At 35.4% G+C, this 16,038-nt stretch overlaps 1 protein-coding gene across 2 annotated transcripts; it reads left to right on the forward strand.

The window, feature by feature from the left end:
* The first annotated feature begins 436 nt into the window (after window positions 1-436).
* Window positions 437-13,294, forward strand: LOC140162683 (uncharacterized). Of its 2 annotated transcripts, none has more exons than XM_072185950.1 (2): window positions 437-518; window positions 10,387-13,294. In XM_072185950.1, exon 2 carries the CDS (start codon window positions 10,553-10,555, stop codon window positions 12,536-12,538), a length of 1,986 nt encoding a protein of 661 aa, XP_072042051.1. In that variant the 5' UTR covers window positions 437-518; window positions 10,387-10,552; the 3' UTR covers window positions 12,539-13,294. The 2 variants fall into 2 exon arrangements, with proteins under 2 accessions (XP_072042051.1, XP_072042053.1); XM_072185952.1 differs by lacking the exon at window positions 437-518 and adding an exon at window positions 5,167-5,317.
* Window positions 13,295-16,038: the final 2,744 nt, after the last annotated feature.

A 16,038-nucleotide genomic window follows, 5' to 3' on the forward strand; every position in this document is an offset into this window, starting at 1 on the left:
AAAATGACATAAAAAGAGGATGATAGGATCACGAAATACTCCTTTAATTTTTCTCGTAGAACATGAGTTTACACTATTTTCTATGGCGTACATTTTTCATGGCCGAAATGCGGGGCTAAAAATAATTTTAAGTCTGAAAGAGTTGCCTGAAAAAAATATGTGATTTTTTTCTTTTTGTGTTCGCGAACGGTCCCTATAATTGTACATAAATTGTTCAGACATTGGTACTTTTTAACTATAGCCTACTTGTTGTTATGCTTACAATTTGATGTTCATTGTCAATGCTTTTTCAGTTTCTTTCTAGTATCTGTATTTCTATTACACCACTTGTGCAACTCGAAAAATAACTCAACATTATATTATAACTCGCACGAAGAAGTTTCTTTGTCGCGACTGAAAGAATGATCAACATCATAACATGCATTATTGTGATTTTGTGAACATCAATGATTTCAATGGGATCAACATATGGACGGGCCATGTGAATATCGTTTGACGTGGATTGCGCTCTTCAAAAGGTAAGAATTTGTGGATAAAATTAAACTTTAAAGTAGCCTAATGATTAATTATTTTTAAATCTATAAACAATGCTTTAAACAACCCCAAAGACTTAAACAAGGAGTTGGTCTTGGGGCCCCCTGATCTACCAGTGAAAGTACAGTCTTGAAGATGAATGTCATTTTACTTGTATTGGACAGTTTCATATTGGGCCTAGTGCTATACATACTGTGCCAAGAGAGTATCCTTACACTTGAAAAAATTATCACAATTTCAAAATTGAACCATATTGGGGTAAATGTGTTTTTGTAATAGATGCACTATCTAATCCTGCAAATTATGACACCACATTGAATCCAATGTGACCTCAAGAAGTAAAGTTACAAGCAATTGAATAGACGAAGGTCCAGTTTTAAAAGTGACAAACTGGCCCATACAAGGCGCAAAAAGATTCAAACAAGCGCAACAAAGAGGCTACACAGTTTCTTCAATGGAGCTTTATTTAAAGCAGTATTTATTTAGTTTTTATTTCTCTGTACTTTTCATAACTTGCCTTTTATTTGTCAGCTCTTTTGTTTCCGTTTTCTTTTGTTTCAAATTAAAGGCACACACAAATTAACCATTTACCACTCTCAAACCAGATGTATATAGTCGGTAGAGTTTTGAATAGACCAGTGTGTCACTTTTAAAACTGGACCTTCGTCTAATCAAATGCTTGTAACTTTACTTCTTGAAGTCACATTGGATTCAATGTGGTGTCATAATGTGCAGGATTAGGTAGTGCATCTATTAAAAAAACAAATTTACCCCGATATTGTCCAGTTTGGAAATTGTGATTATTTTTCCAAGTGTAAGGATACTTTCTTGGCGCAGTATATATATGTCTGGTAGTAGTGCATGGGGGTGTGTTAGTGTAGGGGTGTGCAGGGTGTCAGTGGGGTGTGGGGGTGCGTATGTGGGGTGTGTTTGCATCTATATTCTCCAATGCCTTTGCGCATTATTCTCCAATGCCTTTGCGCATTATTCTCCAATTACTGTGATTAAAATGGAATACCAACTATACCAGAAATGTTCCACTGCATGTGCCATTTATTTCATCACAGGATATAGATAGACTATGGGGCATGCATCTCTATTAATTTGTCGCAAATTTTGCTTTAAAAAACCGTGGAAAAAGTGACACTTTTTTGAGAAAATTGGAAAAAAACATCCTTTCTCAAACCAAATTTTCATAAAAATTAGGTAGGGCCATCAATAAACCAAAATGACTGAAAATTCACCCCGAATCTATAAACTAAACTAAGTGGCTTAAAATGCTCCTCGAATCTGCCAACCCAAGAACCTTAAAGCTCTACATAGAACCTTTTTTCTTAGAGTGTAGTGACCATCAACTTGAATTACACGGTACTGACATTAAGGGGTACTACACCTGCCCAATTTTGTGCCTATTTTTGCATTTTTCTCAAAAATTATAGCGCATTGGTGACAAATAAGATATGTATATTTTAGGGGCAAGGACTACAAGTACTGCACTGGAAATTTTATTTCAGCACAGACAACAGTTGTGGAGTTACAGTCAAAAATGAGGGAAAACCAATATTTGATCAATAAATCAGTAACTACTTGCCTTGAGTTGCTGAATTTTCAGCTCAGTAGTTGTAGTCCTTGCCCCTATAATATACATATCTTACTTGTCACCAATACACTATAATTTTTGAGAAAAATGCAAAAAAAGGCACAAAATTGGCCAGGGGTGTAGTACCCCCTTAATTCAATATGTAGATGTACAGTCTTGGAGCTTGATTTATCTGTTTTGAGCCTCAGTTAAACTACATGGATCGGATCCATAGGGCCGATGACTGGGCCGATGACACACACATTCGATGGGTGTACAGTTAAACACAATTATTAGATGTTTTTCGACGTTGAGAGTAATGCCAGTCCAAGCACTATTTATTTATTAAATTGAAAAAGTGCCCAAGAGGTCACAAAATTAATACGTATTGTTTTAATAAAGTGGCCATTATTTTCATTTTGTTATAAGCAACGAACATTGTTATAAAACATACTGATCCCCATTCCAGAAAAATGCAGCTCTATTTTTGGGATTAAAAAAAATTATCAAGTTCTGCCAAATGAAACATAGCTCAATCCTAATCATTCATAGTACTTACTGGAGATAAAAGAAAAAGTTACTATTTTACACATTTCTTGAAAGAAGAGCCAAAAACATGCATTTTCGGCATGTTTTCTGAGAATCGAGTCACAAAAATCAAAGACTTTAAGTCTAAGCATTCAAAATCTTGACTCTATACAGGGTGTCCCAGAAAAAATTACCGAGTGAATAAAATTGAACGTAAGTCGAGAAATAGACATCAGAAATCAGAATCAAAAAAATTAAAATGTAGCGCATAGCCTATTCTATTGTACATCACATACGAAAATTGTATTTGATTCGATTGACTGGTTGCGAAGAAATTACCGATTACATAATGCGCGCATCAATGCAGTTCATTCCAAGTTTGATTAAAAGGCGCTTTTTATACTCGCTCACCGCTTCCTAAAGTTTGTGTATCTCATTAAATTTAGTCCACATTATCTATTTTAAAATCCGACGGTGTTATTTTATTCATGCTTTCACTGAAGATGAATAACAGTTTGTTCGAGAAAACTTTGATTTCTGCAATTGGAAGCTTTCCAACTTTAATTCTTTAGGTTGTGCAAATATGTTATATTTTAACTTTCCAAAGAACATTTGAGCCAATAATGACAATAATCAAGTGCTTACAGCTTTACGTGTGATTTTTGATACCATGCATGCAACATTAATGTTGAAGATTTAAAAGATTTAAACTTTGCATTACAATTTCTTGGAACATTCCAAAAAAATAATGTTTGTGAGAAATTTTTAAGCCAGCTGTAATTCTTTATGCAACATTTGTATCAACATTAACGAAAAAAGATATTTACAAGTATACCGAGCATTATCTTACATGCAAGCTTTCATTTTCAATATCGTGCAGGTTTTCAAATTTGAGCAAACCCTAATTAAATGTTTTGCAAGAAACAGATTGTTTAAAAAGAACGAAAGGGATTTCACCGAACAAAATATGAAGTCCAGTGTGCATTGTGTTGAATGATCTTTCTTTCAAACTTGGAATGAAGTGAATTGACGCATGCGTTATGTAATCGCTCATTTCTTCGCAATCAGTCAACCGATTCCAGTAAAATTAGCGTATAAGATGCAGAATAAGATGGGCTATATGCTGATTTTTAGATATTTCTCGACTTACGTCCAAATTCATTCGCCCGGTAATTTGTCTGGGACACCCTGTATGCCGAAAAGCTACGGTATCAACTTTTTTGTGTTGATTTAATTAAATGATTGGTCATATAAGAATGAAACATGTCTTTTCCAAAAGTTATAGAATGCATAAATTGGAAGCTTTGTACAAGTCTTTAGACTCGATTGTCACAGCATGTGAAAAACACCCAAAAAATGCACGTTTTTGGCCAGTAATTCATAAGTTTGGCTAAATAGTGAACTTTTATTGGCAGTTGGTGCTAAACACTACTGCTAAATGAATAATTAGGATTGAGCTGTGTTTCAGTTGACAGAAGTTGAAACTATTTTTTAATCTAAGAAATTTGTGCTATATTTTTCTGGAATGGGGAGTAATATAACACCAAAACTTTCAAACAAAATAAAACAACTAACACATTTTCTCATTTTCAGGTTTTATATATAAAATTGTGGTTTAAATTTCCCTAAAATAGAATTGAATTTCTGATCTAAACCCTTATACTATAAATATGGCTGGTATATTTTCTTCTGACCTGACCTAAAGCTACCTAAATCAAATTTTCTGATCAAAAAGTGTCCTACATTGGGCGCCGCCACGTTTACACTGCAAAAATAATATCTAGAGATTAAACACTTTTGTCCTCGATTTGTAAACACGTTTAAAACCTAACACCAACGTCAAATCTCAAAACATTGTATGTTTAACATCTGAACATAAGGAAGCTTTTGAAATGCATATATTTTTACATGAATTGTAGTACCTAACATTTTGAATAATACCCTAAAATTATGAATTTTATCCTAAAATTATTAACTTTGGCCTATAATTATGAATTTTACGTTATCATTGTGGTTATATTATTTGGGGAGGGGCTGGGGACTGGGGTAGGCCTACTTGGGCCCCCACCAAACTTATTGGGAGGGCGCCCCGGTTCCGGAGCCACTGATGTTTACAAATCGAGAACAATAATGGTGTCTAGAATAGTGTGTAATCTTTAGACACTGTTTTTGCAGTGTATGATTCTCGTAAATAGGACTAAGGCGAGTGTACAGCGGAGTGTGTAACCGCGCCGCGAATTTTATTTTGGGAAGACAAGAAATTAATCATCGTCAATTATCATTATTGTGGTTGAATTATTCTGATCAGTGTCAACGTTGTTACTGATTAAAGAAGAACATATGTTTAACTGAGATATCGACAAAATAATTGGACTTTGGAGCTTAAAGTACAGAGTAAACAGCGAGACGTATTTATAAATTCATGAATTGGGCAACAAATTTTGCTAATTTCATTTTCATTTATATAGTTCGTTGGTAAGGACGCTTCACAATGTTTAACCGTTGACCGTGACATGATATTATTCATTACGAATTGGTTTTTCGTAATATCTTTGAGTGGCCATGTTTTAATGGACACAATGTCTCCTTTAATACCACGGATTTACGGCCGATTTGATAAGGAAGTACTTCATGAGACGGCATAATTATGTATGCACATCATAACCATTATGGATGGTATGTAAACGTTTTTGATAATGCAATGGGCAATGAGGCTGCAATGGGAATCATTCATTTCGAGTATCAAAATGATTGGTACCCATCAGTTTTAGCTAGTTTTGCTTGTTATTGAAAAGCCTGCTTCTTCCAAATGCAACAGTGGGTCTTCTTGAAATGACCATAATGCAGAACATTGGTTAAAAATTTTAACCAACTTGGTTAAAATTTTAACCAACTATGTATTCACAGGTGAACAGCCCAACAGTTGGTTATATTGTTAACCAAACCTGGGTTGATTAACAATATAACCACAGGTTGGTTAAAAACATTAACCAACTATTCCAACAAATTGGTTAACATTACGGTAACCAACCAGTTGGGCAAAGCATGTTGGGCAAAATGGGCAAAATATAACCAATAGTTGGTTAAACACTATGAATGGGAAGTTCATTTCATTGTTCATATCATTAATCAATATGTTGGTTAGTTCAGACTCAGGTTAAATGAGTACACAATGAATTTCAATTGGACACATTTGAAGGTAGGAAATTATATTATAATCATTTTATCGGGTATAACACTTAGTTTAAGTGTGTGCGAGACGAGACTGTGAGCAAGACTTACGATGCTTTATCGACGACAGCTACCACCACAACCGGTACCCGTTGTGGTGGTAGCTGTCGTCGATAAAGCATCGTAAGTCTTGCTCACAGTCTGGCCTCGCACACACTTAAACTAAGTGTTATACCGTACCCGATAAAATTATGTACTTTATAATATAATTTCCTACCTTCAAATGTCTCCAACAGATCTTGAAGACCCAATCCACAGCTTTGCAGCAAGCCACTCATCGGCCATCTTGTTTTCTGAAATGCATTTTTGCCCAACACAATGACCAATCACAGTTCGCAAAGGAACACCATGTGACCATGGTTGGGCAAAACCATACTTTGCCCAACTTTATTGGCGGGAAAAGGATGTTCTTTACCAAGGTTGGTTAACTTTTAACCAACATTGGTAATTTTGAACTCTGTATTCACCCAACCTGTGTAAATACCATATTGACAGGTTTGACCATCCATGTATTAAACTGTATTTTGCCCAACTTCAAGAATCTTAACCATTGTTGGGCATTTTTTAACCAACTGTTTTCTGCCCATTCATTTTTTATCCAATGTTCTGAGTATAGTTATATGACTCTTTATGACGTTAATCATTATGTGGATCCTATGTTGCATTTTGACGTGACAGTCATATTGATATTTACTCGAAACTGGTGGGTACCAAACATTTTGATACAGCCTGTATAATAAGGCATTATACATGTTATATCTCAATCAATCAGTTAACCGGCCAGGTCCCAAGTTCGAATCCTGGATGGTCAATTGAATGATTTTTACTGCATATCATTCATGTCATAAGCCTAGGCCTATTATATTTAACTTTACAGGTAACACCAAGTCAAATTTTTATAAAAAATAAAAATAAATGAAATAATAAATTAATCTCCTGATCGTGTTGAATAGGTCTAGTCCACAGGTCTTGTCTATAGGTTATTCACTAGAGCAGAGCGCTGTAGACAGCAATTCTATACACCCGAGTACGCGACCCCCTCGGGCCACAACTGTTCAGCATTTTGACCGAGTTTTTGCTTAAGGGATCCAAAATGAGCGTTTATTGTGTTTCGACAGTATTTTTTGTGGGACATGAGAGCACCTCAGACCTATCGAATTGCATTCTGAATACGAAGCATGTCTTTCTGATATCAAATAATTTTCATTTTTTAAAATCACAATATAATACAAATTTTATGACAAATTATAAAAATTTAATATTTTTCAAATGTTTGATATATAACAGTCCTCGAAGTAAATTATATAAATCTAATGATATATTCTTAAAGTGTATGTAGCAGGGAGGAAAAGCCGACGGTCAATTGAAAATTTTGACCTTTCATATTGAAGATATGGATTTTTCCCAAAAAATACCTAATTTGTTTTTGGTGTTTTGGGAAAAAAATCCATATCTTTAATACGAAAGGTCAAAATTTTCAATTGATCGTCGGCTTTTCATCCCACCTACATACACTTTAAGTATAAATCATCAGATTTATAAAGTTAACTTCAAGTACTGTTAAATATCAAAAATATCAATTTTAATGATTTGCCATAAAATGTGTATTAAATTGCGAATTTCAAAAAATCAAAATTATTTGATATCAGAATGACATTCTTCGTATTCAGAATGCAATTCGATATGTCTGATGTGCTCTAATGTCCCACAATAAATACTGTCCAAACGTTCATATCCCAGCCCTTAAGATAGCGATATATATCTGAAACAGCATTCAAATAATTATACTATTAGGTATTTCGACCGTGCCAATTCCTAAAAAAAACCACCAGATAATTGCTAAACCCAGTTTAATACAGGGTGAGTAAAAAAAAGTGCAATAGAGAAAAGAATCCATTTTTATTTCAGAACCGATTTGAACCTTGTAGGTTCTAAAACATTTTATAAATGATATATCCATTAGTGACCTTGTGTGGAAAAACCAAGGAATTAGCATTTACCGTTTTGTTTTTATGACACATTTTATAGCGATACCCAATTTTAATGTCTGTCCAAGAAACATCTAGAATTAGAATGTCAACCCAAGGTATAGATATGGACCAACTGCAATTTTCTTAACCTCATTGGCATTGAAATAAAATGGAGCACCCAAATTGTTATTGTTCTTGGTCTTGTTGAAGGAAAGGAAAAGAAACATTATTTGTTGTTATGTTCATTATACCTTTACTTTAAAGATGTTTATTCTCTATCAAAAACATACACATTTGTTGGCTGATTTTTTTCAAATGTCGAAATGAAATGCGCGCAAATTGAAGTGGAGTGAATTATAAAATATCCAGTAAGTTGGACATATTGGGATTTAAAAAACTGTTTGAGTCGAGTGAGGTATGAAGGACTTAAAGTAATGTTAGAAAGTTTGTTTGAACAGAAAAAAGAAATTAAAATAACGCAAAAATCAACCTTATTTAAGTTAAAGTCAGTTTCAGAGCTGGCGCCTTTATCGTGCATTGTGTGCTCTCATTCAAAATACATGGTACCTCGTAGACAAATAATGAAATTGGGTATCGCAGCAAAAGGACTCATAAAAACTAAACGGTAGATGTGATTGACTTCATTTTTTCACAACAGGTGACTATTGAGTGTGGCATTTATAGAAACTTTCAATAATTGGAAAGTTCAACGTGGTTCTTACATAAATATCGATTCTTTGCTCTGTTGCACCTTTTTTGACTCACCCTGTAAGTGACCGGACCCCTGAATCGATGGAGTGGTCAAGAGATTTATAGCGGTTCTCGGTATATGCCTATATAGCGTGTTTAAAAGGCCTTCATGGTAGGGCTGCATTCAAAGTCAACACAATAAAACTTTAGTCGGTTTATACAAAAATTAAAAAACTAAAAAAAACTTAAAATAGGTTATATGTCTGTGATCAATGTCATGCTCGGTCATTGTGAAGAATTTACTCTGAAATATTAAAAGGCGGCTTGCCACATGCATGATAATAGTTTTAGTACCGTATGCATACAAAAAAATGTATCTACAGTGTCCAACTTATTTTGAAACGATTCAACCAAAAAGACCAAACTGAAACCACGTTCCCGCTTTGACTGACGTCTATCATTAATACATAGAAATAATTTCTTTCACTGATAGCTTGAATGGAATTGCCTAAAATCCTGCCAGAATATGTTACTCCGGGTGCACAATTAACGGTCTATTCAGTTATTTGGTGAATCGTGATTTGGCGTGTGTGCATGTTTCATAATGTGAGTGTATTTTACAAAGGCATTCCAAAAAATGGTAAATCTACGTTGTAATGACCGTTGATATTCTTGTCGCACTTTGGTTTTCAAATAAGTCGCTCTTTTTTCAGTGTTTGTTTAGGTGCGTGGGGTTTGGGGTGGCGGTTGTCGCGTGGGCGGGGCGGGGGGGGGGGTGGTGCACGTTTCATAATGTGAGTGTATGTTACCAAGACATTTCAAACAAATGGTCAATCTATACATTGTATGACTGTTGTTTGTATTCTTATTGTCGCACCATGGTTTGTCACGAATTTCCCAGCAAACACAAACATGTTTTAGAACGTTACGGTATAAAAAGGTTATAAACATGTTTAGTTTTTGTCAAAGCGTTTTAATAACATGTAAATGGCGGGTTTTATATAGGTAATGAACACGTTTTATAACGTTTTTTAATGAAAAAACAGTGTAATAGCATTTAAAAAAATGTTGTCAAAATGTTATTGTAAAACATTTTTGGCAAACATCTTTGCAAAATATTTCGTTAAGTTTTGAAGCAATTTTTCAAAAATTTAAATGTTATTAAAACGTTTTATATTACCCGACATTGAAAGTTATCTGTAAAACGTGTTTGCTGGAAATTTGAGGGCGGTGAGTTTGGTGTTGTAACGTGGGCTAATGATGTGAGTGGAAAAGTATTTTCCCATTTTCAAAGGCATTCCATGAAATGGCAAGTCTACATTGTAATGATTGTTGATATTCTTGCAGCACTTTGGTTTTCAAATAACTCATTTATACTCATTTGTCTGTGTTTGTTGGGATGACTAAAGATTTTTTATTAAATCTGACATCACCATGGGATTTGCAACTCATTTCCTTTCCAAAAATATATAGTTTTATATACTTTGGACATAAACGTCAGAAATAATGAACGGTCGGCAAACTGAGGCCCATATCCTCTCCATTTAAAGAGTAAGCCCCACCAGAGTAGTTCTTCTGGGGTGAACCAAACCTGCCTGGTTATCAAATTAATCAGTGACAAGGTTATTTCTGAATTTGACAGGTGCTAATTTATGTTTTAATGTTATTGTATTAATTAGCATTAATTCAGAGATAACCTTGTCACTGATTAATTTGATAACCAGGCAGGTTTGGTTCACCCCAGAACTGCTCTGGCTGGGGCTTCCTCTTTAAGTAAAGTGGAAGATGTAGAATTTTACAAATGTATTGCAAGTAATAAAGGTTTACATTTATTTTATTTTTTGTTTCTTTCAGAACCTGTTACAACCAACATAGCCCATAGCAAGTGACGGCACGACCATAATTAGAGGCTGTTCATTATTATGTGATACACTCAACTATCAGCTACTGACAACACCATTGTAACAGAGGACCAACGCATGTGACGCACTCTCCTACCAACGACTGGAAAGAGACTAACATGAAAATAAAAATGTTACGAAACAAAGTTCTAGAAAGCATTCTTCTGATTCTTTTATTCGTTTATTTGACCAAAGTTCTAATAGTGATGTTGTACATGGAACCAGGTACGCAACAAAACTCTTTCAACTCGCTTATGGACAGAGACCGGAGAAACAGCGATGTTATTAGGCAACTTTCGCATAAGACGGTCGCTCCCGACGTCGAAGATAAAGTAACGGAAAATCCGTTCGTTGTTGAGGGAGCTTTAAACAGTGACTTATTTCGAGAAGTACTCCAACCTAAATACAGCCAAGATCACCAATGTCGTAATGATGACGTGTTTTTAGTAGCGCTTATTGGTTCGACCTCAAGCGCTTTTGACGTTAGAATGGCGATTCGGGAGACATGGGCTAATGTACCCGATGCCGAAGCCTTAGGGGTTCAAACCATGTTTGTTATCGGGTTACCTGATGATGAAAGCGTGCAGACGTCTGTGTTTCAAGAAAATGAACGGTATGAGGATATTTTACAAGGAAACTTTTTAGATACTGTTCGTAATTCAACTATTAAATATCTAATGGGGCTTAAATGGGTGACGAACCGGTGCTCAGGGGCCAAGTTTGTTTTTTGGGGTGATGACAACTTATTTGCAAATTATGAAAGAATTGTGAAACAATTGAGAGGATTTAAAACTGGTTATGATAAGTACCTGTGGCATGGGAAGATTGTCCAGAAGTCGAGAGCAGTGCGGGATTCGAACAGTAGATACTACGTATCGTATGAACAATTCAAAGGGGAATTCTATCATCCGTTTTGCACCGGGGACGCAGGGTATGTTCTTAGCATGAACGCTGTTCAACAACTCTATAACGAATCGTGGCATCAAGTTTTAATACCATTTCCAGATGCGTATACTGGTGTTATAGCTAAGCAGAACAAATGGACTATAGTAGACAATGACTTATTCACGTGGAAGAATTTCAAAGGTGATGCTTGTGAATTACGAAAAGTGATAACATCACGAGGATTCCCAAATGTTGATAGTATTTATTATAGTTGGAAAAACTTGGAGAATACGACTTTTCTTCGAGATTGTCCAAGTCCTGATCTTGATTTAGTTCTTATGAATATTAATGCCTCAAATGAAGAATACTTAGACAAGACATTGAGGTTGCTTTATGATCATCCGGGTGCTTGCTATAACTCATTGGGTCAACCGGAGAAGTTATTTATGGTCGTACTTATCAGCACGCTTCCGCGCCATTTTGAAAGTCGTGATGCCATACGTAAAACGTGGGGTCAACAAACTGAAATATCGGGAGAAAAGGTGAAGTTTGTATTCATCATGGGATTGACCCAACGAGACACGATTGAGATTCAACAGAAAGTTTTGGAAGAGGATAAGCTTTATGGTGATATAATACAAGCACGTTTTACAGAATCGTTTCAAAATTTGACCTTAAAGGTCATCATGGGGTTAAAGTGGGTCACCGAACATTGTGCACACGCAAAATATATGTACAAAGGGGATGATGATATGTTCGTTAATTTCCACAACATCATAAGATACATAAAAGATTTAAGTGCCAAAGGTCAAATGTCAAAGAGCATCTTAGGGTCAGTGTTATATCGGAGTGTTCGGGTCAGACGAAAGGAATCGAAGTATTACGTCTCTGATGATGTTTATAGAGGGCGGTACTTTCCTCCGTACTGCTCAGGAGGAGGGTATATCATCTCGACTGATATCATCCCTGACATGTATGAACATTCGTTAACTACGCCATTTATACCAATAGACGATGCTTACCAAGGGATTCTTGCGGACAAAGTTGGTGCTAAACCGATCTATCACGCGGGCTTCAAAAACTGGGGAGAAAAAAGTGACACTTGTTCTCTTCATAATCCAGGGTTGATGACGATTCATGGGTTTAAGAAACCCGAATTAATGTTTGAAGTTTGGAGAAACTATACCGATGTTACGGTAACATGTGACTCTGTGAAGTAGCAAGCACGGGGTTAAATGGTAAACGGACTATTCCAGTTGAATTTCATACACGGACTATTCATGTAATATATTGATTTCAAGTGAAAGGCCCTATTTTTCTCATACAAATATTGAAATTAGAAGTTCTAACTCGGGATATTTCCAAAGATATCATCAAAAACTGCCTAATTAGTCTCAAATGTGGTATACCACATTTGAGACTAATTCGACAGGTTTTTGATGATTTCTTCGGAAATATACCGATTTGGAACGCCCAATGTCAATATGTTTATGAGATAAATATGTGCTTTCATCTGAAACCAAAATCAGCATTTTGATGAGGTAATGTGGGGGGGATGATGTTGTCAATAACAACATAAGTAAGGATCAATAGTGTTCAATTAGCTTGATATTAATTGCATGTAGGGGATTCTAAAAATGTTTTCAAGTGATAGCAATTACGAGATTCGCACATTGTAAAATAGAGTACATGTTTTCACTACGATACACTGTTATAACGACTGGGTAAAACTTTGGGGCCATAGGTCTATGAACAACCATTCTGTTGGGTAAAATAGTTTGTTGGGTGATAAATAATTTCGCTTACTCTTGGACAAAGTTTGCACAAGAATGAGCAAAAATAATTCAAAGTCCCATCTAGTGATCCCATCTATGACAATGACAAAGGTACATAAATCTGAATTTTGATGATTTTTACGATCGTCCGGATGAGCAAATCCCGGGAGCAAATCACTGAATAGACCTTTAAGGGGGTACTACACCCCTGCCCAATTTTGTGCCTATTTTTGCATTCTTGAGCTGCTGAATTTTCAGTGCAGTAGTTGTAGTCATTGCGCCTATAATCTATAATATACATATCTTACTTGTCACCAATGCGCTATAGTTTTTGAGAAAAATGCAAAAATAAGCACAAAATTGGCCAGGGGTGTAGTAGGCCTACCCCCTTAATATATTACCTGTAACAAAAGAGTGATAGTTTATCCAACAAAAAGGTTGTTCATATGGCACCCACGGTTGAGTAAAGTTTTAACCAACCGATCTAACAGTGTAATTCAAAATATGATGATATCCCAAAGCTTGCAAAGATTTTCAAATCCAATGCGGAATACATCTTTTCCCTCTTTTTTCCACCACTCAAACTCAGTCAAAATATGCTTGAGAAAAAAATTGGTTATTCGCGTAACTTGCAAAACCTTTACAAACAGTAATGAAATATTCTCACTAATTTAAAGTGTTAAGGTTATTAATTATTTTAAACTGTTGTGATTTGGTAGTTCACAGCATCTTACGAATGGTATTGAGCTTTGGGAAAAACTGCATTGCTCAATTCATAGCGAGTGTGCAGAAGAATTAAAATATCACAGATATACTTTTATAGGTGCTGCGGTTCTTGAGTTACGTTGTAAAGAGGGCTGAAACAACAACAAAAACGTACATAACTCATTAACAACAATAAATTAAGCAAGTTTGCTAAGTATACGATTTGTAGAATGAACTTTTGCAAAACATCAAGGTGTTATTTTTCAATAATATATTGATCTAGATAATGAAAATCGATTTTATGTTGCTTCGATCAACAATACCTCGTCTACCCTTAATTACACAATTCTAACAACAAACGGGTTTAAAACATATTTTTACCAACATTTTTGTAAAAAACAACGGGGGGCCCATTCCATGTCAACTCAGGGATGTGCACCGCAGCACCTCTTCAATTTTTTTCTTTTTCTGTGAGGTGGTAGATATTGACAATTTTGAAAAAAGTAAAATCCTGAAAATTTGAGCTTCATACTCCATTTTGATTTTCCCATGCATAATGATTTAATGTACAATCTATGGAGAAGGCAACCTAAAAATGTGTTGAACGCCATCGAGACTAAAGTTAATATCTCTCAGAAATGTTGTCCAAGAATATATCTTCAACATATCTGAAGTTGATGGTGGGGCAAATTGTCTGACATTGGTTTTCAGGGGGTAAAAATGTAAAAAAAGTGGTTTTGCATGGGTAATATCTCAGCTAAATGTATTCTAATATGCTCAATATTATTGGAAAAAAAATGGACAATAAAATTATTTTTACTTTTGAGTTCTGACCCCCCAAAGTTGGTCCTGGTTGGACGAAGTTGCATTTTGAGGGCCTATATCTTTTAAAGTAAAGGAGTTACAAGTTTTTGATAGCAGATTTGAATTATACACCAAAAAAGTACCCCAGGATACATACTTTTCAAAGTTTTAAAGGGTTCCTTTATACATTTATGGACCTCCAAACATTTCGCGTTGCGACACATTTTTTACGCTGACCCCCCTAATTTCAAATTGATGCCACGGGAAAACGAAATGGAGTATGAAGCTCAAATTTTCAGGATTTTACTTTCTCATCAATATCTACCACCACACAGAAAAAGAAAAAATTGAAGAGGTGCTGCGGTGCACATCCCTGGAGTTGACATGGAATGGGCCGGGGGACAATTGAATTCGCCAATTTCTTTTAGACAAACCTGACACCACAAAAAGAATGCATGAGGAAGCTTCGAGATATATTTTGTTTGCCTAATACCATTACAGTATTTAGGGCTAGTGCTATCTTCAGTAGATAGCAGAACTGAGGTAGCTTCAAGACATATTTTGTTTGCCCAATACCATTACCGTGTTTAGGACTAGTGCTATCTTCAGTAGATAGCAGAACTGAGGCAGCTTCGAGACATATTTTGTTTGCCCAATACCATTACAGTGTTAGGGCTATTATAAGTGCTGTCTTCAGTAGATAGCATAATTATTTTATTATTGGTTATTTCGGTAATTCCCGAAATCCTTTGGAAAGAAACCGAAATTACGTCATCTGTCGTGACGTCATCAGTCGTGACGTTTTGTATGGTGACGAAAATTCATCCAAAAAGCGGCGTGCACCGTGATGCAACCAAACGCGGCGTGCAGTTGATCCATCGCTTGCCAAGGGCATCATAAAATAAAATATGAGCTACCGGATACCGTCACAACAGTTTTGATGAAAGTTTGTGTTGATTCGAAAATGTCGATTTTATTTGATTACATTGTTAACCCTCAAATTATTTTATTTCATTGTTGTTGGAATCTGTTGATCATAGGGCCTAAGTTACGTAGATATTAGGCCCACTATAGTTTTTAATTTCTGGCAGAATTAAAATAATTATTATTTTCTTTTTCAACCTTTTAATTATAATGGGTTTTTTAATCTATCGCAACTTGTAACATGTGTCAATTCAAACTTTCGAAACAGTAAGTTTTGTATTTATTTATTTATTGAAAACATTTGGCACCAGGCATAGAATAGCCTACCCAATATTGAAAGAGCCAATAAATTGAAGGATTGCCCTCTCGGGCGGTCTCGGTAGTTCCAACCTTATGAGAGCTGCGTTATTCTTGTTATGTTGTTTTGTCCATCATGTCCATGTTATGCCCATCACATGAATATGTGTAAGGAGAGACGAGCATTAAAATGGCGTGACGCTCCAAGAGTCATT

This window comes from Amphiura filiformis, chromosome 10 (genome assembly GCF_039555335.1).
Source record: "Amphiura filiformis chromosome 10, Afil_fr2py, whole genome shotgun sequence".
Classification (NCBI taxonomy): Eukaryota; Metazoa; Echinodermata; class Ophiuroidea; order Amphilepidida; family Amphiuridae; genus Amphiura; species Amphiura filiformis.

Coding starts and splice junctions, on each gene's coding strand:
- LOC140162683 (XM_072185950.1), top strand. CDS start 10,553: ATGAAAATAAAAATGTTACGAAACAAAGTTCTAGAAAGCATTCTTCTG.